The sequence below is a fragment of the Macaca thibetana genome, chromosome 3, assembly GCF_024542745.1.
Source record: "Macaca thibetana thibetana isolate TM-01 chromosome 3, ASM2454274v1, whole genome shotgun sequence".
In the NCBI taxonomy this organism is placed as follows: Eukaryota; Metazoa; Chordata; class Mammalia; order Primates; family Cercopithecidae; genus Macaca; species Macaca thibetana.
This window is the reverse complement of record NC_065580.1, coordinates 42,190,918-42,215,904: the sequence shown is the minus strand read 5'-3', so window position 1 is coordinate 42,215,904 and position 24,987 is coordinate 42,190,918. Positions and strand designations below refer to the sequence as shown.

Genomic DNA, 24,987 nt, shown 5'->3' with positions numbered 1-24,987 from the left:
TTTGGTTAGTGCCATGGAGAATCTGGAGCACTGGTCTGGGTCATGATATTGAGTTGAGCAGCTGGATTCCCTCCTCATTTCACAGGGTAGTTCTTTTATCTGGTTAGTGCTAGATGCTCATCTGTCTTAACTTACTTAAGTTTTGAGGTGTTGGGAGTAGAGCCCAGTAATGGGAGGAGCTGGGCATACTCTCTAGGAATCTTCTGCATCCAGAGAATCCTTTTCTCAATGGAATCTTCTCACATTTTGGGATAGGCCATGAGGTAGACTTGGTGCTCAGTAAGCAAAGCCAGTGAGGATGACAAAACATGAAAAGGAAATGCTGATGCAGATGCAGGCTGGAGTGGGTGGTAAGAAGCCTGGGAGAGCAGCAAGGTGAGATATCTTAGATAATGTTTGTTCTGACTTAGTAATAAGGGGAAGTTGGGATGTGACATAACCTTAAGGCATTTTGACTTAGCTCTCACATGTTGGTGAGAATTGAGACTAGAGGGAAAACCCCCTATTTTCATTTCTGAAATGCAGAAAAGTAGAGTGAACATTTATAATCCAACCCTGGTGTTTTAAAACATGTGTAATAACAAAGTCAGTTATTATATAAGTTGGAAATGTGATGTAAGATATTATGATAAAGTTGTGATTTTCTGATTTAAGAGGGAAAAGTGAAGTGGGAGCCATGCTCATTCTCCTCCTCTGAGGAGGTTAGAGGACTGTGGACTCACGTGGCAGGCACTAGTCCAGGGAGGAAAGCTGTGAAAGAGAAAGAGAGGAGAGCTGTGTCTCATAGATGAGATTCCATCTATGGAAAGCTTCACACTCTGTGTCCAGCTGTCTCAATCAAGTCCTGGAAAAAGGGTCTCCTTCAGAGGCTTTATTGCTGGCTCCCAGGCCACATTGTCCTAAGAGGTGTGACTCACCAGGCCATGAACCATGAACCCTCTAGTAGGCAGGTCCTCCAACAGTTTAAGTGTGTGTGTGTGTGTGTGTGTGTGTATTTGTCTACTTATCACCAGGCTGAGTTACTGGGGGTCTGTCTAGAAAGGAACAGTGTCCCTGTAAACAGGAGGAGGCTCCCCAGAACATCAGCATCCAGCATAAACACACTGGGTCAGGACAACACATCCTGGCTCCTTTGAGGAGGGGCTATTCCCAAGGCCCTGGCAGGATAGAAGAGGGGATGGTGGGGGCTAGAAAAGGAGTAGGTATCAACAGGAGTTACTTGAGTTTTCTCATCTGGCTGTGATTGGTTTAGAGTCCAAGATTATTAAAGTTGGACTAGATCTTAGGGATTTTCCAGTTCAACCTCCTCATTTTACCAGTGAAGGAACAGATACATACATGGGTTCTAGAATTTATCTTAGATCAGAGAGGTAATGAGTGGCAGTGTTGGCTAGATTTCAGGTCTCTTGATTCAGTAATGATTCTTTCTCCAACCTGGATCATGAAGGGTTAGATTGTAGTAGGACTCTGGGATGCGATTCAGAGGTGCAGAGTGTAGTAAGTACAACCCACTGCTGTCTCAGGAAGTTGTGGTTAGGATAGTGATCCCTAGAACAGGTGACCCAACAAGAACTTCTGACTTAGGTGAATGTTACACGTTTTGGAGAGGACTATGATCTGATTGTTTGGGAAGGGGGCATCTAGGCGTATCAGCAAGTCTTACTTGCTGAGAGTGAGATGGAGATCGAGAAAATTCTTCAAGAGGTAGGTGGAGGGATCTAGTTGAAGGCTCTCCTGTTGAGCTTTGAAGTTACAGTCAGTGTTTATAGTCCAGGCAAATAGTATCTACTGTGACATTTGGAGAACCGAAAAGTAGAGTGGGATTTAGTGGTTACTGAGTGTGCCTTGGGTAGGACAGGTCCTTTTATGGTTGCAGCTTTCTGCACTTGAGTACTTATTTCTGCTTTACTGGCAAATGCCACTCTCATTTTAAGCTATCACAATGACTAAACATTATCCCTTTCATTCTGATTCTCTGTTTAATTTTTTCATATGTTGGAATTGAACATAGAATATAAAAAGAATTTTTATGAATTCGAAACTGAAATGTTTGGCCCACTGTAGATTTGGTTTTGTTGGAAAGAATCAACCTAGTATTTTGAAGTGATTTTTTTTTTTTTTTTTGGCTTCCATATGATAACCTACTCTACACAGGCAGTATTGTATACTGGTTAAGCACAAGGATTCTGAGCTAGAGGCTACTCTAGTTGAATCCTGGCTCTGATCTTAGATAAGTTAGTTATTCTCCATGCCTCAGTTCTTCATCTATAAAATGGGGATAATACCTCCCAGGGTCATTTTAAGGGTTAAATAGGTTAATACATGAATTAGAACAATGCCTGGTACACACAAAGTGCTATTTATGTATTAGCTGTTAATACATTCCAAGCATTGATCTAGGCCTTTTGTCAATTTATAAGTAAACCAAGGCTCAGAGAGGTTTAAAAACCTACTTAATTAAGATAATCTATCTAATAAGCTGCTAAGATGGGAGTTAAATCTTCTCTGACTAAACTTGGCTTTTCTGTCTGTTAAACCTGGCTCTTAACCCCTCTGCTGGATTTCTGAGGTATGGCAAATCACTTAACTATAAGTAGGTTGTAGGTTTTATATTCATCTACTCATCTGTCCATGGGTCTTATACTTTCTAATTTAGATATTTCATTATGTTCTCATTCTGTTAATAAAATTCATTTCCTTGAAATGTCTATCTCTTAAGAATTATAAAATATACAGCATAAAAATAAAATGTCTTAAAATAGTGTTACTCAAATAATTAGATAAGTACTTTAAAAATCCATGCTAACTACTAAATTGTGAAAATAATAAAGTGTTATTTCATGTGATACTCGATAATGGCAATCAGTATTTCCACACACTTGTAAGTTTTGTGTAAATGTAGGTAGTTATTATCAGGCATTTTGAGTTTACTATTTTAAAACAATCATTACATTAATATTCTAACCATTTGTACATCTTAATTACCAGGATGAAATTCTATCAAATTGTTACAACTTGTGGAAAGCTTCCCAGTCTGTACCCTGGGTTAAGATAAAGAGAATTAAGGCCCAAGAAATGAGATAGGCTCACTTAGCAACAGTGACAGGTGAGGTTGATGAGAATTAACAGCTTCTGACTGTAGCAGATTGGTGGCATAATAGGCTCTGCTTATGGTAAGGAAGCACTGATTAGACGACTGAGTGAAATGGTACTTGCTTATTTATTTTATAAAATTACTGGAGATGGCTGGGCGAGGTGACTCATGCCTGTAATCCCAACACTTTGAGAGACTGAGGCGCGGATGGCAGGTTAGGAGTTCCAGATCAGCCTAGCCAATGTGGCGAAACCCCGTCTCTACTAAAAATACAAAAATTAGCTGGGCGTGGTGGTGCACACCTGTAGTCCCAGCTACTCTATTCACGAGGCTGAGGTAGAATTGCTTGAACCCAGGAGGTGGAGGTTGCAGTGAGCCGAGATTGCGCCACCGCACTCCAGCCTGGGCAACAGAGTTGAGACTCCATCTCAAAAATAAATAAAAATAAGTAAATAAGTAAATACAATTATTGGAGAGATCTGTTAATTGATAATAGTAATCCTAGAATTTGTAGAATTTGTGTTACAGACTTTTGATATTGTACTGAAAATTCAAAATCACATTTTATAGCATTGTCAACTTTATAATTTCTTATGGAGAAACCTGTTCAGTGGAAAGGAAAGTAACAAAAGCAAAACCAAACACCCCGCAACTCCAGCAAAACCATTCTAAACAATTGGTACCTCATCTTCTTCAAAGTGGTTGCAATTTGGTGGTGGTGGGGGGAGGGGGTTGGTATTTGATATAACTCTAAATTGGAAATTGTCCAACCATTCAGATTGCTTAAAAAAAAAAAAAAGAGGCCGGGCGCGGTGGCTCAAGCCTGTAATCCCAGCACTTTGGGAGGCCGAGACGGGCGGATCACGAGGTCAGGAGATCGAGACCATCCTGGCTAACACGGTGAAACCCCGTCTCTACTAAAAACTACAAAAAACTAGCCGGGCGTGGTAACGGGCGCCTGTAGTCCCAGCTACTCGGGAGGCTGAGGCAGGAGAATGGCGTGAACCCGGGAGGCGGAGCTTGCAGTGAGCCGAGATTGCGCCACTGCACTCCAGCCTGGGCGACAGAGCAAGACTCCGTCTCAAAAAAAAAAAAAAAAAGATTAAAAAATGTAAAAATTTATGTTTTGTCTTTTGGCAAGGTAAAGAATTGTATCAAGATGAAGTAGCCATTGTTAAATTTTATTTAAAGTGTCAGCTAGGATATACTCAAGATTGAAACAATTGGCAATGGAGGAAAAGATGGCTCAGGATATGTGGCAATGTGACATTAAAGATTACATCAGATAGAGTGTGTCTCAATAATGACCATATGTCCTTTCCAGCTGATGTCTATTTTAGGACTTGGATAAATGAGTTGGAGGTCTTAGATATGCTATAAAGGATTGTTCTTGCATCGCCTTTATTAGGTTTGTTTTCCAATTAGTCAAATGTATTTCAAATGGACAAATGGATAAAATGTGCATATGTACTATCAAATGAATGGATGTAATGACAAAATTGTGACAAACATTGGGACGCTGATTCCTTTCAGGTTATGCGGCTTCATGTTGAGTACTAGGCTTCATTGAGTACTAGGAAGAAATATGAATATCTTGTGTCCTTTTCACTTACAGGAATAAAATAATTTATTTTTTCTCAAATAGAGTTTTAACCTAAAACCAAAATTTAGTTTTAACCTAATAATTAATACAGGAGTGAAATGGGAGTAAATAACAGTTATTTTCTGAGAGACATTTCTAAGGAAGACTTTAAAAGACCAGGCAAAGGAGGGCAGAGCCCAGCCGTTGCCGCTTGAGAGAGATAAGCAGAAGTGTGGGTGTGCTTAATGTCACATGGCAGGAGGCTTCCCCAGAACGGTTCGTCAGTCCAGGGAGCTGTTTCATTTTCTGGCTGATAGAGTTGTACTTGGAAAATACTCAGTTTCCTGCTTACTGCTTCATTATGGATTATACAGGTAAAATGAAATGTTAAATATTTTTCAGTTATGTAGAATTTAATATTTTGAATTTATATTTTAAAAATTACATTGATTGTGTGAGTACTTTAAAAAATATTGTGCATCAGTTTATTCCTGAGTATTGTATGAATTTGTTTTATCCAAATGGTGATTAATTTAGGATAAGAGCTTAAGGGAATTTCTGAGATATACCTTTGTTGTTTCTTCCATTTCAGTTGGATCATACTTAAATGGACTTAAAATAAACTCCAACCCATAATTAACCCACATTTCTTAGACCAGAGGATTTAAAGTACAAACATCTGAGTTCAGATTATTTCACACAGGGAAATATGTACATAGTGTACAGAGCTTCTGTTATTGTGGTGGTGGTTTTGTGCTTGTGTATGGCTCTATTAGATGGTGTTAATGTAATGAAGTGAACTGGAGGATTTCAGTTTTTCTCCTAAATTTTCTGAGTATAAATGTGCCCAGATTTTTCTGACCTTTTCTGACCTTTCTAACCTTTTCCTTTTTAAAATTGCATAGCCTTGTTTCTCAATTTCTAGTTTCACTGAATGGTAAATTGGTACATGTTTAGAAATAAGGTTAGATTAACCATAGGTAGTGGTTGCTTGATGAGTAAGTGGGCGATTCCCTTACATCTGGTAGGGTAAAAGTGTGGGTGGGAGGTGAAGCAGTGATCGGGTAAGGACATGAGTCTTTGCCCAAAATTTGTGTAACGAATTAAGAATTATATTACCCTAAATTTGAACTTTTGGGTAATGGTGACATTGTTTGCTGACAGATTGCTTTTAAACTAAAGAACGAAGAATTGGAAGATTTGTTTTCTAGGGCAGAGAGAGGCCACTTTTCATACCCAGTGTAATACAAATTCCCGTTTGCATCCAGATTGAACTGTACATACACAGTATCTATAAATTATTCCTGTAGGTGGATCTTTGGCAAGACAGTTAATTACAGTGTGCAAATAAAAGTTTTGTGAAATCGATCACTTAAAATATAGCTTTTAGGAGCTTGCTATTTAAAGGACTTTGTGGTAGATACTTTTTGAAGATAAAACATTTTAAAGCAATTAATTGCCCCCAAAAGATTTGTTTTATAAATCTTTAGTATTCTATTTTAGGGCTTCTTTAAAGCAAGTATACCTGTATCTGTGTCTTGTGTGTGCATTTTGATTTTCTTTTCCTCGTTAGATTAGCATGCTAGAATTTGTGTTCCAGGGCTCTGAAGTAAAATGCACCTACCTTTTTAGAAGGTTCACTTTATGTGTGGTGCTACATTGAAGCAGGAAGGAACACATTTTAGCCATATGCAAAGAAATCAAATTTGTAAAATCCTACCACAGAGCTTTACTGTGAGTATGCTTTTAGTTATAAATTTGTTCCTCTTCCCACAAAGAACACCATCATTGATGAATTCTTTCATTTTCTATAGTTTGTATATTGCCATTAAAACATTTCTTTGTTGTTCTTAAGTAATACTCTGTATGTGTATAATTGATAGTTTAAGACGTACAGCTTTAACATTCTAAATAGACATCAAGAGAATACTAAGAAACTAAGAACTTTAGTGTGAACAAAGAAGGTGGCTTTAAAGAAATTCACAGATATGACACTTTCAAATTTAGTTATGTGTACTGTAGAGAAAAAATTATGGTTTGACTTCTCACCACATTAATAAATACATTAATTAAATTACCTGTCTGATGTGGTGGGAAGCTCTTTTGAATATTGTCTTTCATGGTGATTTTTATAAACATTTACACATTTATTGCAAAGATAGCTATATTTAGTCTATTAAACTTTGAAGAGAACAACTCATGTTTTCAGTTCATGGCAGAGGGATTTTTTTTTTGTATTAGAAAAGAGAATTTATTTTGCTTTCAGCACAATCACTGTTGTACTAACGGCATCATCATAACACTGAAGGGGATATCTTTCAAAACTGATATTTGATGATTCAAGAATAGATTTATTATAAAAAATTTTAAGGGGCCCAAAAACACTTCTATTCAAGGCCTTTGCATGAAACACTCTTCCTTCCATGTGGTTTTCATGCTAACCATGTGGTTTTTTCAGGTCTTGTTGAAATGTCACCTTTCTAGAGTGGCCTTTCCTAACAGGCCACCTAAAATAACCTTCTCATTCAATTACTCCTTATCCTGTAATTCCTTTTTATCTTTGTTCATCACACATACTATCACTTGACATGTCATGTGTTTGTTTCTCTGTCTCACTCACTAAGATATAAGCTTCATAGGGGAGGGACTTTGTTCATGGCTGATGCCTAGAGTGTAGAACAGTAAGCTCTCAGAAAACAGTTGTTGAGTGAATGCATGATAGGCTTTCCTTTAAAAGTGACTATTGACTGACTTTAAGATTTTTGCTATAATTGTTCTTTGTCAATAGCATTCTCATTTAATGATTATTATTTTGACCACTAAACTATTTTGAATGTTATCCTTCCTTTCATTGCTAACTTTTTCTAGAAATTAACAGCACTGTCTTTACTGTGAAAGAAGGACAAGGTTGCAGGCAGGGATATTCAGACAGAGTGGATAAGCCAAAGATCACTTTGGGTTTGGATTGTATTATATGACTTTTTTTTTTGGAGAGGGAGGGATAGTGAGGGACATCAGATCAGTTTTATTCATCCTTCATTTTTCTTCGTTACGTTTTCTTTAGGCAACACATTTAACTTTGTGTTCCTTCTCTGAGGTGACTAGAGAAGAGAACTGGAATGAACTAAACTTTTGGAATCATTTTGGTCAAAGATGGATCTTCAGCAATGTGGATCCAAACCTTCTAAAGTGTTTAGAAACGCCTCAGGCCTCCACGTAACAGAAATCTTCATAGGAGTCAGAGGGTGTGATTTGTGTCTGGTTTTCCTGGCAAGTGAGATGCCTAATGTTTTTAGCATACTGATCCTGTTACAGTTGTCTAAAAAGTAGACTTAAAACAATCACAGCCTTTAACTCTTAGAAGCCTGTGCCAAGAAGTAAATATAGGCCCTCAGAAAAATGCATTTTTTTTTTTTTTGAGGCGGAGTCTGGCTCTCTTGCCCAGGCTGGAGTGCAGTGGCCGGATCTCAGCTCACTGCAAGCTCTGCCTCCTGGGTTCACGTCATTCTCCTGCCTCAGCCTCCTGAGTAGCTGGGACTACAGGCGCCCGCCACCTCGCCCGGCTAGTTTTTTGTATTTTTTAGTAGAGACGGGGTTTCACCGTGTTAGCCAGGATGGTCTCGATCTCCTGACCTCGTGATCCGCCCGTCTTGGCCTCCCAAAGTGCTGGGATTACAGGCTTGAGCCACCGCGCCCGGCCTGAAAAATGCATTTTCATACACATATATATACACCCTCCCATGTATGAACCAACAAAAGGAGCAACATAAATGAGTCGGCAAAGCAGTTATTAAATGTAGACCATGGCCTCTGGTTGAAAATATCTCTAACCCAGGTGCCATTTTCTCATTCTCTTTTCCCTCTTGCTGTTCTGATGGCCACATCCATCTACTATTTGAGTACCTATTTATATGACAACATCTCATATGCAATTTAAAATTGACCTTATGTAAGACATCTGTCTTTAAGGTTCCACCCTTTTGAACTGTATTATCCTTTCCCACTTCCTACAGTTACATTTCAGCACCATTATTGATATTCCGTCTTGGTTGTTGACATGACTATTTTTGAAGGTATACATTTTTATTAATTCCTGCAATTTTCTGTGATTTTTTTTTTTCCTTCTCTGATGACCTTTTGCTTTTAAGGATTTTTTTTTTCCTTCACATTTTGAGTTGGTTTCTGTTTTCCCTTCATTTCAATTAAATCCTTAAATATAATTTTGCCGATTATTTATTCATTGTTCAAGAGGCATTATCGTAGTGCGGTTAAGAGCATTGGATCCAGACTCCTGAGTTTGAAGCCCAGTATATCATTCACTACCTGTGTGACCTCGACAAAGTATTCAACCATTTGTCAAATGTGGATAAAAGTGGTATCTACCTTGTAGGGTTATTATGAAGATTATACATGTAAAGGACCCAGGATAGTGCCTGGCACATAGTAAACACTCAGTAATAGCTAATTGTTATTCTTTCCTGCGACAGATGATTTGTTCTTTATCTTATGTAGCATCATCAAATGTTCTTCTTAATGGCTCAGCATTTTTAGTAAGCTAAAGATCAAGTTACCTTGAATAAACTGTGGCACATTCATGCAATGGAATCTTATGCAGTCATTAAAAGGATGAGGTAGATCCTACATATACTGACCAGAAAAAGTACTAATGATATTTTTAGATGTTAAAGTAATATGTGGTTCCACTTTCATAGCAGAATATAATATTTAAAAACTGTATTGAGATGAAGACATGTCTTTGTGAACACAAGAAATTAATTAGAAAAGGTATATACCTTGGATGAATGGGTGGAGAGGAGACTTGAACTATTGAACTTTCTACTATATATGATTTTAAAAGTGTGGAATTGTGGGGTTACATATATATGTATATATATTTATTTTTTGTGCATTTCAGTATTTTAAAAACATAAGAAAACTTTTTTTTTTTGGCTTGTGTTGGATAGCTAATGAAAGTTCATATGGTTCTGGTACTTCTTCTTTAAAAACAGATTTATAAGAATATGGTAAAGAAGGAAGACATTTTTTTGTTCCAGTGAGTCAAGAGATAAAATATTTTCAATTATTTCTTTGTGTGGGTAGATCAAAAAGAAATGTGTTGGTCACAAATGCTTACTCATACAGAGGTACACACAGGTGTGTGCACACAGCCTTAAAATGACTGAGTTGCTCTGGAAAATGACAGAAATTCATGTAAGCCACGATGAAGAAATAGGAAAAATACATGTATGTAAATATATTCCTAGAGCAACGTTTTTCACATTTGAATAATAGTTGCAAAATAGCTAGTAATGGAATTGCCTACATTTGAGTACTCGCTGTGTGCCAAGCAGTGTTCTAAGTGCTTAAGATTACTATTTTACTGTTACATTTGTATGTATTTATGTGCCTAGAATATATGCGTAATAGTATACATATTTTCACATACTTGTGATTGAGCATACAATCCTTGATCTGTCAATCTACCATAAGCTTCGAGAAAATAACAATGAACTCTTCTGTAATTACTTCTAAAGGCAGATAATTTTTCTCACTTCTGATATCTTAATTCCCTTGAAAAGTTCTTTCTATATGCTGCGCAAAACCAAGAAGCCTGATATGCATGATGTCTTTGTGGTTAATTGCTATAAAGCCAATATTTAAATTTCTTTGAGTCCTCTTTTACTGCCTGGTATCTTGGGATGAAGAGCTGCGCAGGAGGGGAATATATACGTGGCTCTCGGTCTTGTGCATTTTGTGACAAAGGAATTCCCCTTTCAATCACGCTGCTCTCCTGGAGCCCCTGGAGCCTCTGGCTCAAGCGGCGCAGTCAGTCTGTGCAGTGTCCCTGACGTCATCCAGCGTATGCATAAGCCCTGCTATTGTCTTACTGCTACAGCAGGGCTGGGGATTGCAGTATCCGCTGTTGCTGCTGCTCCCAGTCCTGCCTCTGCTGCTACCTAGTCCAGCCTCACTGCATCCCAGAAGAGCCACGTCGGCCTTCATTTGCCTAGTGGATTTTCAAAAGCAGCTCTTCGGTTTTTGGTGCTGTTAAGAGACCTTGCATTTCAGTCACACGGGAGAAAACTGAAGCTCGTAAGAGGAGAATCTGGCAGCTGGACACAGCTTGGACTGCATTGTCTGGCTTCATGACCCCTGCTGTGTAGCCGGCTCATCTCTTCACTCTCACATGTACACTCTCCTCGCTTTTCTTTCTTTTTTTTCCCCCTTTTCTTTCTTCTAATTTTTAAAAAGCAGCCTCTGGAGCCAGCCATGTTTGGCACTGAATCTTCATGTAAGTAAATGGATCCCACTTCTCTGCTATTTAGAAATCTGCTTGCTGTCATGGTTTCATTGGCTTGGAGTTCATATCACTTCGCCTTAGGTCATTAACAACCTTTGTATTTTGGCTCTAATTACAAAGGACTTGGTCTCAGGGAAGGAACTCCCCTTAACTGGGTTATTCATCCTTAAGGCCAGGGATGTCAATGTGTCAAAACCAGGCCTCTTAAGAGGGAGGTAGGAAGACCAGAATCCATACAGCCACCCTAGAATGTGTTAATTGATGGGATCAGGCCTGTCACTGATCTATTGTTGCAGGCTCCATAATGGTGCTTAAACCTTAAAATAGATACTGGGAGGATCTGAGATGATAGTGTTTATTAGAAAGGAAAGAAAGGCTTACATTTTTCATCTAAAGAGATAAATAGTATCATTATATACTCTTCTTCCATAGTTTTACAAAAACATATAGACATATGTAGATTCAAAATGAATAAGAAATAGCTTTATTTTTAAGGATGGATTTTTTTTTTTTTCCACAGTGGCTTCAATTTTGATATGCTGGCTAGCATCACAGCCCAGCAGGATCATATCTTTTTAAAAACTTATACAATGAAATTGCTTTTGTGCAGAGAAGGCCCTGCACAGTGGGCTAGGCAGGACAGCAGTTGTCTACAATTGATACTTTAAAAATTACAACCAACCTATGTGAGGAATATTTAATGTTGGGCATAGAAATATAACATCAATGCAGTTGTACAGGCTCTGCAGAATATTTTGTCATAGTCTATTAGCAAAGATGACAGTTAAGAATTTCTAAAAGAGATAAGAATTTCTAAAGAGACTTTCAACCTGCTGGCTAGAGCATTAAATATTGGCAAGCCGCTATCTTTGCCAGGGAGAAGGGGTTTAGGGCAGGAATTTAGGAAACCGATTTCTTATGAACTTGTAGTTTGACCTTTGTTTTCTGATCACAGGTGATCAGTGTGACTGTGTGCATAGCTGATTATTGCAGAATAGTAGCGTTTCAAGAGAGCTAATAGTCTTCAGTTCTTTTGTTTCTTAATTGGCTTTTTAAAAGGGTTACTTTTGTTTCACTGTAGAAGCTTCTCATCTCAGACTACCACATTGCCTAATCAAAGTCATGTTAGAATAATAGTGACATGTAATATCCCATTCAGCCTGTGATAGTATTATTCCCTAATAATTTAGGCATAATTTTTTTAATTCGCTTAATGGTACATTTACAATTGGTTATCTAAGAAATAGAAATAGATCACAAAGTGTCAAAGACCGTCTGGTTTCATTTCAGTCATGGAATTTTGTTTATGTGGGAGCCTAGGTATGGGCAGAAATATTTATATACTAAAGGAAAATTAGACCTGTTACTTGGTTTAGCCAAAAATGGAAGTTAAAACTCAGTGCAGAAGTCTTTGGTTCTTGGACTAGGGACTCTGACATTGTCTGCTCAGTGTTACCAAGCAGACACATAGCCTTTCCCCATCATCAAACCTGATCTTTGGTAATATCACCTATGTGCTGTATGGTATGTGTGAAAACTGCTGGTTGCTTGTGGTCTCCATAGCTACCAGATTACTGAAGAGAATAAAATATCGTTCAGAAGACAGAATACTATCATGCAGGTTTTTAGCATTTTTTGTCTTTTGTGAGTGTTAAGCTCTGTTTCTTGCTTATAACTTGAGGACCATAGTTAGATTCATACTGTCAGTGGATATTGTGTTGAAAATGAATTGCCTTCTTTGGCACGTGTATACCTATGTAACAAACCTGCACGTTCTGCACATGTAGAACTTAAAGTATAATAATAATAAAAAAAGAAGATACCCTAAGTCTGCGTTCAGTGTTAGGACAAGTGTATTTTCTTTGTGTTCTGAGACATAGCTTTCTAGGCCTTTGATTTCAACCTTTTGGAGGCTGTTTTTTAGGTTTGAAACTTTATTTAGCATATTCAGGAAAATAGTCACATTTGAAATTCCAATTAGTTCAAAAGGAATCTCCCAAACCATCTAGGGTATTCTTACTAAATTATCATAAGAAATTCTTGTTTAACTATCTATTCTGTATACAGTCCTGTGGTAGGTCCTGGAAAGAGTTAATTTTTTTCTAACTTATTCTGATTTTCGTGATTCTTATCCTTGATTATGGTTGCAGTGCCTTACTTATACAGGATGCTTTTACTTTTTAAGTTGAGGTATGATTTATATGCAGTAAAATGCTTAAGTCTAAGTGTGCAGCTCAGTGAATTTTTGCCCATGTTTATACCCGTAGAATGCTACTCAGATCAAAATACAGAACATTTCCATTTCCCCTAGAAGTTCTCTTGTGGCCTTTCCCAGTCAATGTTATTTCTCCTTTTCATGAAAAGGTAACCACTATTCTGACTTCTGATGCCATAGATTCATGTTGTAAGTGCCTCTTTTAAACTTTCTTTATCTCCCCCTTGCTCTTTGCCTATAAGAGAAGGAAATGTCTTCATTTTCAAATATTGTATTGATTAAGTTGATTTTATGTTTCAGATCTTTGAGTTCAGGAATTTGCAGTAGCCTGAATGTCACATTATAACATGTTCCGTCTTACTGAAATAATGTTGTTTTAAATACTTGCACCCTCCCTAACCAAAAAAACAGACACACAAAAAAGCCTTTAAAAATACCAAAAAATTTATGTTGAAGAGTAAACCCTAGTTCTTCAAAGTTAAAGACTTACACAACTATGGCAATAGAATTAATGAATGCTGTTTTATGACTGACACTGCTTTAGTCAATATCTCCAAAGATACTAGTCTCATCTCTTTGACTTAGTGAATCTGAATCTCCCACGGTTGTGTAGATTGGTCACAGTCAACCTATTCTGGGCTCACTTTGAAATGGGTGTTCTATAGTATGTGTAGACTGATCATCACAAAGCAGGAAGTATAGCTTCTATAACTCCGTTTATTACCATCTTGATGTATTTCACTGAGCTTTTCCTTTACTAAAATTTCCCATGTCTAACAATGGGAATAGTATGTCTGTTCTTTAACTGCTTTGAAGAAATACAATTTTAGTTTCTGTGGTCAGAATAATTTCGGTGTAAGAAGAAAGTACTATCAAGTTTTGTTGAGGAGGGTGATAATTAAAATGCATATTTAGGGTTCTTAATTTGATTTAATTTTGTATATATATATATATAGTGTGTGTGTGTGTGTGTGTGTGTGTGTGTGTGACGAAGTCTCACTCTGTTGCTTTGTTGCCCAGGCTGGAGTGCAGTGGCACATTCTTGGCTCACTGCAACCTCCACCTCCTGGGTTCAAGCGATTCTCCTGCCTCAGCCTCCTGAGTAGCTGGGACTACAGGCATGTGCCACCACGCCCGGCTAATTTTTGTATTTTTGTTTAGTAGAGATGCGGTTTCACCATGTTGGCCAGGCTGGTCCCGAACCCTTGACCGCAGGTGATCCGCCTACCTCAGCCTCCCAAAGTGCTGGGATTATAGGCGTGAGCCACTGCACCTGGCCGATTTAATGATATATTTTAAAATAAATTGATTATTTTCTCTTAAAATTTTATAAGAGGAGAAAATATTTTTAGGGAGAGAGGGAGAAAAAGTTTCATCCTTTCTTTTTGTGGAGTAAATGGTTTTGAGGAAAACTGATTTTGCACTGCTGACATTTGGTTACATCCTCCTTGATAAAGCCAGTTATTCTTCAAAGAGTGGATACTTTAAGTATAATGAATTATTTAATTAGCATTTATTGGGCTCAGCCCTCCTCTTGTCTCCCCTCCCATGTTTTGCTTTTTCAGTTCTCAAGGGTACCACTTAAGATGTACTGTGGTGGGAATTGTGCCCTAGTCTAACACATTAATGTGTCTTCCAAAGCACCTACCTTATTAGTCCAGTGAAGAGAGCAACACCTTACCTGCTGAGAAACAGAGTGTCCCTGGAGCAAATAGCATTATTTTATCCTCTTCCAAAATTTTTTGTACAGTTATAATAATTAAAAAGACCATCTGTGGATGGAGAAAATAAATCACCAAAGAACCAACAAAGCTTTAATAGGATCCCCCCACCTGAGCTTAGTGGAGATGAGAAACTAGTGGATGGGTGTGTCAGGGGGTCAGGAGTCCTTTTTAGCTCTGGTGTGGCTGGTCCACACATATTCCCTGCCATTCCTTGGATATCTACATCACCTGGGGTAGGCAGCCAGATGTTGGAAAGGATTTGGGATATAGTTTGATACCCCATGTGATTTGTCTTTGATGGGCACCAAAAGTTCAGTTGTTGCTTTTTGTTTTCATTACTGATGAGTGCATTAAGTTGAAAATGACAGCTTCTCAGTTTTAACAGGGAGTGTGGTACCATGTTACCGAGAACTAGATAATTTTCTCAAATTTTGAGCCATTGTGTGAGACGTAGTCAAATGAATAATACTCTAGCAATATTAAATCACCAAGATACTGTAGTTAAACAGACATCTCTTTGATAAAGAAACAAGTGAGTTGTACTCTTTTATGTGCATCTCAGGCCATTCTTGGTAACTGGTCACATGTGAGATTAAACTTGGGCCTATTGTTTTGGTGTGTAATTTCTGTGAATTGGCTGAGATTTGAATAGTAACTATGGTCATTCAAAAATGGCTGTTCACATCTGGACCATTTCTCAAAATAAGCATCTAATTATTATTAAATCATTATGTCAGAGACTGCTGTTTTTGCTGTTAATATGTTTGGCATTTTAGTAGTCTATTTGGTTTTCCTTTTTATTATTTATCATATGAAACTAGGTAATTTAGGAACATGAACCCTTTTCCTTTCCCACAACATTAATCTGGTTCTTAGATTTAGCTACATTGGATTTTAGATGCTTTCATCTTAAAACAAAAATAGAAATACTTAAGTATATGCACAAAAACCTACCTCTAAGTCTGCACTTAGAGCATTGAATGTAAAAGAAAAATATTGCATGACATTAGATAAGTAGAAAACCACAGACTGCTGAAGTCACAAACATGGAAAAATAATTATAGATTTTAGGCATTATATTGGAACATAGTCATACAGGAGCTTGAAAAACTAAAGCTCATATAACGTATTTGACTCATCTTACTGTATCATTTTTTTCTTTTTTTCTGAGAACACACATTCTGATGTGAAATTTCCTTTTGAGTTCCCTGGCTGTTAGTAGTTGACGTTGTATTTTTAGTATCAAGATAATATTTTAAAGTAAATAAGGAAATTTTTTTTTCTTCTGGGTATTTATATACTTTACCAGTACAGAAATGGAATAAAAATATGCAATGGTTATTTTTAAATCCTCAGATTTCTTATTTTCACTTCAGTATTGGTCTATTTGTTAGTCTGTAGTTTGTTCAGAAAAAAATTACATGTGAGTCTTCAGTGATTTGTTGTTTTCGTTGTCACAATGGACCAGATTCATATCCTGTATAAACTGTGGGGAGTCTATGGGGAAAATTACCATATATGGAAACTTTCCCCATAGTATCCCCATGGAGTTACACAGGATGTGAATAGTATTCATTGTTGTTATGGATTCTGAGCTGGAAAAGTCACTGATCATGTGTATTTTTTTAAACATTAATAATAGTCACTGCATTAATTTATGTTCATATACTGTTAAATTTTCAATATGAGACTATATGGACATTATAAATTGAATAGTCATTTATAGACTATTAATTGTATAGTCATTTTTTTGTTCCTTTTTTTGAAGAGTATTGATATCCTTCCATTTTTTCCTAGTCAGTATAAAGCACGAGTTAACACACTTAATGTTTTTAACAAGAAAATGCACAAATGCTATATTATTTAAAAGGTCCCATTTACCATGCTAGAATAGTAAATAGTAAGATTTTCAATGTATTTTATTTGTATTAGTAATTAATTCAGATACTTATGAACAAAAACAAATATGCAATTTAATGCATATTTAGAAATGGCAGCAACCACATGCCAGATGCAGCAACTAATTGCAGAGACTCTGACTTTCACTTGCCTGGATTCATACCATGGCTCTACCATGTGCTACCAGCATTTAACCATGTACTGTCTAAGCTTACAGTGTGACTTATCCAATGAACTCTCTGTTTTAGGGGAATTGGCCTTTGGGGTCCTGGATATCTGCCAGGGTAGGGCTTATCAAGGGGCATTTGTGGAGAGAGAGTTCAGCAGTGGAAAATACTGACTGAAGAGAGATGTCACTTCTTTTTTTTTTTTTTTTTTTTGAGACGGAGTCTCGCTGTCTCCCAGGCTGGAGTGCAGTGGCCGGATCTCAGCTCACTGCAAGCTCCGCCTCCCAGGTTTAGGCCATTCTCCTGCCTCAGCCTCCGGAGTAGCTGGGACTGCAGGCGCCCGCCACCTCGCCTGGCTAGTTTTTTGTATTTTTTTTTTTTTTTTAGTAGAGATGGGGTTTCATTGTGTTAGTCAGGATGGTCTCGATCTCCTGACCTCGTGATCTGCCCGTCTCGGCCTCCCAAAGTGCTGGGATTACAGGCTTGAGCCACCGCGCCCGGCCACTATGTCACTTCTTAAGGCTGGGTGAAGACTGGAAGTTCCATCATGGGAATATTTTAAGGGATCCAATAGGAGGTTTGAGGGGAGGAGACTGTATGAAACTGATGAAATGAAATGGGTCAGGGTTGGCAAATGCCAGATGCCCAGTGGCAAGCATCATTGATTGGTCATAGCTCTCTTGCAGGATTAGCTTCAGCCACTAAAGGTTAGAATGTTGTCCACTCAGAACACTTCATCAGTGCAAGTGTTTTCCATGTTAGTATGAGTAATAGACACATAAATATTTAAATAAACATACAAATATTTACCAAATTAAGAATCATGGTGGCTCACGCCTGTAATCCCAGCACTTTGGGAGGCTAAGGCAGGCAGATCACAAGGTCAGGAGTTTGAGGCCAGCCTGGCCAACATGGTGAAACCCTGTCTCTACTGAAAATACAAAAATTAGCTGGACATGGTGGCGCACGCCTGTAGTCCCAGCTACTCAGGAGGCTGAGGAAGGAGAATTGCTTGAACTCGGGAGGCAGAGGTTGTGGTGAGCTGAGATCACGCCACTGCTCTCCAGCCTGGGCAACAGAGACTCCGTCTCAAAAAAATAATAATAATAAATAAAAAAGGTAAGAATCTTAAGTGTTCCAGAAATATCTCTTTAGATTTTGGGCTGGACATGGTGGCCCACGCCTGTAATCTCAGCACTTTGGGAGGCCGAGGCAGGAGGATTGCTTGAGCCCAGGAGTTGAAGGCAAGCCTGGGTAACAAAGCGAGACCCTGTCTCTAAAATGAATGAATGATATAAAATAAACACACCAGTCTGTGTCACATTATGGTTCTCAGTAATGTCAATGTGTTAAAGATTCAGACCCACCACTGGGCTCTTCTGAATGAAATATTTATCAGTTGACGACAAATCCCCGGAGTGTAGCAGGGTACCTAGCATATATCAAGTGCTCATGTTCTTTAAAATTTGAATCTGCTGTGGATTAAGGTAATGTCATTGAAAATACGATGCGTGGGCTTGTAGGGTGTTAATATTCAGTTTAATAAAATTTTCCAGGCTAAGGAGTTTATCACACATAATGGGTACATGTCAGAAACATGCCAGTAATCAGCCCTTGTCATCCTTCAGAGCAGGAACAAATGACACAAACAGAATAATAGCTTATTACTAAGCCCAAATTTGTTAGTGAGTAAACTACCATATACTGATAATTTGCCATATACTGATAAGTTGACTACGTCTAATCTAAGTTGGCTCACCATTCTTAAAGGTTAAGTAAAAATAATGAGTTACTCATAATCATCAGTTTATGTACAGCATGAAAATTGAGAATTGTTTGCTTGCAATACTGATATAATTTCAGGAACTAGAAAAATTATTTTACATTTTTTTGTGAGCATTTCACACTGTTAAGATTGAGGCTTTTTGGCATATTTTGGGCAGTAGCAAGCCCGACTGGAATGCATATAGATTAGAAAATCACAGTGACTCCACTGGAGTATTCTTTACTACCTCCTCTACCTCTGGCTTCTTCTAGAACACCTAGTTTTCAGGGGAAGGCTTTGGTAGGGTCTGGCCTGGTGATACACATGGATGGTGCAAGCCTGGACTTGTCTCAGAAGTCTGAATTTCTCATCTGAAACTTTCCTAGTCTTGTGTTGGTATAATGATGTTTCAGTTACCTATTGCTACACAACAAACTCCCTCAAAACATACTGGTTTAAAACAATTATGTATTATTATCTTTCACAGTTTTGTGGGTTAACTGGACTCCATTGGTGGTTCTCATGAAGGGTCTCATGCAGTTAGATTTCTGTCAGTGCTGTAGTCATCTAAAGGCTCACCTGAAGTGGATCTCCAGGATAGCTCTGGCATACGCTCTCAGTTGAGGTTAGCTGTTGGCTTAGGGCTCAGCTGCGGTTATGGGCAGGAATACAGTTGACCCTGGAACAATTTAGGGATTAGAGGCTCTGATCCCTGCACAGTTGAAAATCTACATGACGTTTTACCACTAAAAACGTAACTACTAATAGCCTACTCTTGACTGTAAATAATTATAACATGGATAATTAACACATATTTTGTATGTTAAATATATAGCTATAAATATATATGCTGCATGTATAAACATTCATGTATATTTCTTTTTTTTTTTTTTTTTTTTTTTTTTGAGACAGAGTCTTGCTCTGTCGCCCAGGTTGGAGCGCAGTGGCCGGATCTTGGCTCACTGCAAGCTCCGCCTCCCGGGTTTATGCCATTCTCCTGCCTCAGCCTCCCGAGTAGCTGGGACTACAGGCGCCCGCCACCTCGCCCAGCTAGTTTTTTGTATTTTTTAGTAGAGACGGGGTTTCACTGTGTTAGCCAGGATGGTCTCGATCTCCTGACCTCGTGATCCGCCCGTCTCGGCCTCCCAAAGTGCTGGGATTACAGGCTTGAGCCACCGCGCCCGGCCTCATGTATATTTCTTTATGTGGACATATGTTTTCATTTCTCTTAGGTAAATACCTAGGCATGTCATTGTTGAGAAACTGCCAGACCATTTTCCAAAGTGGTTATACCATTTTACATTCCCACTAGCAATGGATGGGAGTTCACTTGCTTCACATTCTTGCCAACATTTAGTATTGTCAGCCTTTTTAATTTTTGCTAATTTCGTGGGTGTGTAGTGGTATATTGTGAGTTTAATTTGCATGTCTTTCATTCTTATCATATTGAACATTTTTTCGTGTTCTTTTTGGCTGTTTGTATATCTTCTTTGTTTAAGTGTCTGTTCAAATCCTTTGCCTGTTTTAAAAATGAGGTTGTCTTCTTATTATCGAGTTTTGAAGGTTCTTCATATATTTTGATACAAATCCTTTGTCAGGTGTATGTATTGACAATATTCTTACAGTCTGCAGCTTTCCTTTCTGTTTTCTTAATAATGTTAAGTTTTTAATTTTGAAGTCCAGTTTATCAATATCTTCTGTCCTATGTAAAAATATTTTGCCTATGTTATTGTCATGAATATTTTTCTCCTGTATTTTCTTCCAGGTGTTTTGTGTGTTTTGCTTCTTTGTGTGCTATGATCCATCTTTAGTACATTTTTGTTTGTAGTATGAGGTAATGATAAATGTTCATTTTTTTTTTAGTGAAATGAATATTCACTTGTTCCAGCACCATTTCTTGAGAAGACTGTCATTTCTCCATTGAATTGGCAACTTTATCAGAAGTCAGTTCACCCTGTATTTCTGGTCTCTTTTATCCTAGGGATCTGTATATTTATCCTTAGGCCAATACCATGATTGTGATACTGTATAGCTTTATGATCAGGTAGTGTAGGCCCTCCAAGTCTGTTCTTTTTCAAAATTCTTTTGGCTAGACTTGATCCTTTCATATCCTCATGCATTTTTAAATTTGCTTGTCAATTTCTACAAAAAGACCTGGGATTTTGATTGGAGTATATTTAATCTATAAAGTAACTTGGGGAGATTTAACATTTTAACAATATTAAATTTTGCAATTCATGAACATGATATATTTGTCCTTTAATTTAGGTCTTTAATTTCTCTCTGCAATGGTGAAACTAGTTATGAAATTAAACGAATAGTCAGGATATTTTTCATTGATAGAAGAACACTTACTTGGAATGGAGTAACTTACATTACCCACTGAATATATGTTTCTAGGGAACATATAGTAAATGTAAAAGTGGTGGTATTAGTAAAGCATCATTAATTTGAAGGAATTATTTGCACTTGTAAAAATCTTAAATAACCTGGAAAGTGAGATTTCATTAAACAAATGTTGTCATGAAGAAGTCTTTTGATGGTATGTTTTAACAAATAGATTAGAATTGTTTATACATACAGGCAAAAAACAACCCCATTAAGAAGTGGGCAAAGGACGCGAACAGATACTTTTCAAAAGGAAACATACATGCACCCAACAAGCATACTAAAAAATGGCCAGCATCACTACTCATTAGAGAAATGCAAATCAAAGCCACAGTGACATACTATCTCATACCAGTCAGAATGGCCATTATTAAAAAGTCAAAGAATAACAGATGCTGGTGAGGTTACAGAGAAAAAGGAACGCTTACACTGCTAATGGAAGTGTAAATTAGTTCAGCCATTGTGGAAAGCAGTGTGGCAACTCCTCGAAGAACCAAAAACAGAATTAGCATTCAACCCAGCAACCCCACTACTGGATATATACTCAAAGGAATACAAGTCGTTCTACCATAAAGACACATGTATGCGTATGTTCACTGCAGTACTATTCATAATATCAAAGACATGGAATCAACCTAAATGTGCATCAGAGGTAGACTGGATAAAGAAAATGTGGTAAATATATACCATGGAATACTATACAGCCATAAAAAAGAACAAGATCATGTCCTTTTCAGGAACATGGATGGAACTGGAGGCCGTTATTCTTAGCAAACTAACACAGGAAAAGAAAACCAAATACTTCATGTTACCACTTTTAAGTGGGAGCTAAATAATGAGAACACATGAACAGAAAGAGGGTAATAACAAACACTGGGGCCTACTTGAAGAAGGAGGGTGGGAGAAGGGAGAGATTCAGGATTAAAAAAAAAAAAAAAAACCGTTGGGTACTATGCTTAGTACTGAGGTGACAAAATAATCTGTACATCAAACCCGAGTCACGAGTTTACCTGTATAACAAAACTGCACATGTACCCTGAACCTAAAATAAATGTGTGTGTGTTTGTGTGTGTATATATATGTGTGTGTGTGTATATATATATATTTTTTTTTTGGCAATGGAGTCTCGCTTTTTCACCCAGTCTGGAGTGCAGTGGTGTGATTTCGGCTCACTGCAACTTCTGCTTCCCAGGTTCAAGCAATTCTCCTGCCTTAGCCTCCTGAGTAGCTGGGATTACAGGCACATGCCACCATGTGTGGCTAATTTTTGTATTTTTAGTAGAGATGAGGTTTCGCCATGTTGACCAGGCTGGTCTCGAATTCCTGACCTCAAGTGATCTGCCCTCCTCGGCTTCCCAAAGTGCTGGGATTACACGAATGAGCCACCACGCCTGGCCTAGTTAAAATATTTTTAAAAATAAAAAAAGAATGGTTTTGTACTTAGAACATTTAAAAATTATGTTTTATGTAAATGCTATTTTTATGGCTCTTAGAACATTTGTTCTTCCTCTTGTTTGTCATATCTTGGGAAATCACTTTATTATATTTATATATGTTTTACTCCAGTTCTTGCTAAATATTCACATTTCTTTAATTAGAAAGGTCTGCATTTATGAATTTTTATACGAAAAAACAGGATCCCCCATTTTTATTAAGCTGGTTCTATAGTCCTGTTGGGTTATCGACCTTTTTGAGACTCTAATAAATCTATGGATCCTTATGATGAAGAGATCTGAAACCAAACCTTTCTCTAAAAATAGATTCAGGATGACATTTGTCACCTTTAAAAATTAAATTGAATTTAAATTTACTTTTTAAGAACTTTTTCTATTTGGCATTACTTGCAGTGATTTTCAAAGTCCTTAAACTTGATAGAGATTGAATTGACCTGAAACAGCGTATTATGTATATGCATAATAAATATGAATCTATAAACATATTTCATCCCCAAAACAATTAATATTGCATTCATCCACCTTTGTTTTAGGCAGTGTATAAAGCAGTAATCCTCTAGTAATCTCTAGGTAATTAGTGTAGTCTCCTGAAAGCTGCAAGGGTGAATATACTTAGTGGCTTATAGATTCATCTATGCTGACTTTCTCACCCTTTTTCTAAGTTAGTTCCAGGCAGGCCTACTCTGTTAGTTATTTTTATTGTAAATATATAGCACAGCGCTTAAGAACCTGGGCTTTGGGTCAGGAAGATAAGGGGGTCTAATTTGACTATGTTGCTTTGAGCATCTTATCTCTCAGCTTCAGTTTGTTCATCTGTAAAATGGGGATAATATTAACTTCATGGGATTGTTGTAGTGCTTAATTGAAATAAGTAAAATGGAAAGCCTTTAATGGCACATGATAAGCAGCTGATATGTTAATTATTTTTGAAGCTTTCCATACCAGGAACACATTACATAGCGGCATCGACATGCTGTATATATATATATGATATAAAATAAAGTATAGGCCAGAATAGAAAATGGCAGCGTTGAATGTACAAATGGCAAAGAAAGAAAAAACTGTTTTAAATGGAAAAACTTATTAAGTTTGGTTCCTGTCGTCTGGCAGTTTCCATTCTAAGGGGATAAGATGAATGAAATTATAATTCATGTGTGTCTGCTTTATATTGATTTGTGTTACTGTTTGTATACATGCTTTGTTTTTTTGTTTTGTTTTGTTTTTTGGAGATAGAGCCTTGCTCTTTTGCCCAGTCTAGAGTGCAGTAGTGTGATCTGGGCTCACTGCAACCTCCGCCTCCTGAGTTCAAGTGATTCTCCTGCCTCAGCCTCCCAAATAGCTGGGATTACACCACGCCTGGCTAATTTTTGTATTTTTAGTAGGGACTGAGTTTTACTGTGTTGGCCAGGCTGGTCTTGAACTTCTGACCTCAGTTGATCCACCTGCCTCAGCCTCCCAAAGTGCTGGGATTACAGGCGTGAGCCACTGTGCCCAGCCTTATCCTGCATTTTTTAATGTTCTATTGTACTTTATAATGGAGGGAGCATCTCTTCTGGTTTACATGCTCTGGAGTCAGTAAATACACTGAAATCCTCATTCTATTGGCTGCATGACCTTGAATAGATTGACTTCTCTGGCTTCAGTTTCTTACCCTGTAAAGTAGGCTCACAAATAGTACTGTGTCATGGGGCTGGTATGAGGTGGTTTTTGTTGTTGTTGTTTTTGCTTTTTTTGTTTAGAGACAGGGCCTCACTCTGTACCCAGGCTTGAGAGCAGTGACACAATCACAGCTCATTGCAGCCTCAACCTCTGGGCTCTTGGCGATCCTCCTACCTCCCTCAGCCTCTCAAGTAGATAGGACCACAGGTGCATACCACTATGCCCTGCTAATATTTTATTTTTTGTAGAGGCGATCTTGCTCTGTTGCCCAGGCTGGTCTTGAACTCCTGGGCTCAAGCAATCCTTCTGCCTCGGCCTCCTAAAGGGCTGAGATTACAGGTGTGAGCCACTGTGCCTGGCCTGTTGTGAGTTTTAAATGCCTTAAAATACTTATCACCTAGTAAAGGCTCGATGAATGCTACCTACTGTTATTAGGTATTGTTATATTAGTCGTTTATGTTATTGCCTTATCCTTCCAATTGCCTTCAATATGCCCATTTAAACATTTGCTGTATGAAAGTCTGTGATGTGTGAGGGGTGAAAAGTTATGTAAAGACAGAACATCAGTGGTTCTGGGTTTTATGCTCACCTTACCTAATACTTAGTCTCATCTCTCAGAGTGTCTTGCTTATTAAACACAATAAGGTCAATAACCTTTTCTTTATTCATGAAAATGTCTGAAATGTGAATGGAATTTATACCTTTGTAATGGTATCATATTTTAACTTAAACTTAATAT

At 37.7% G+C, this 24,987-nt stretch overlaps 1 protein-coding gene across 9 annotated transcripts in view; it reads left to right on the top strand.

The window, feature by feature from the left end:
- Positions 1–24,987, top strand: part of ST7 (suppression of tumorigenicity 7) — a 279,749-nt gene that overhangs the window by 55,216 nt on the left and 199,546 nt on the right. The window contains exon 1 of one of the 9 annotated variants that reach the window (XM_050785118.1): positions 4,339–5,050. The exons of 5 other annotated variants lie outside the window; for them this stretch is intronic. In XM_050785118.1, coding sequence (XP_050641075.1) covers positions 5,038–5,050 — 13 coding nt within the window. In that variant the 5' untranslated portion in view covers positions 4,339–5,037. Of the gene's footprint in view, positions 1–4,338; positions 5,051–9,646; positions 10,969–24,987 lie in introns of those variants that run through there. 3 more of the 9 variants (XM_050785122.1, XM_050785117.1, XM_050785121.1) reach the window with 3 other exon arrangements.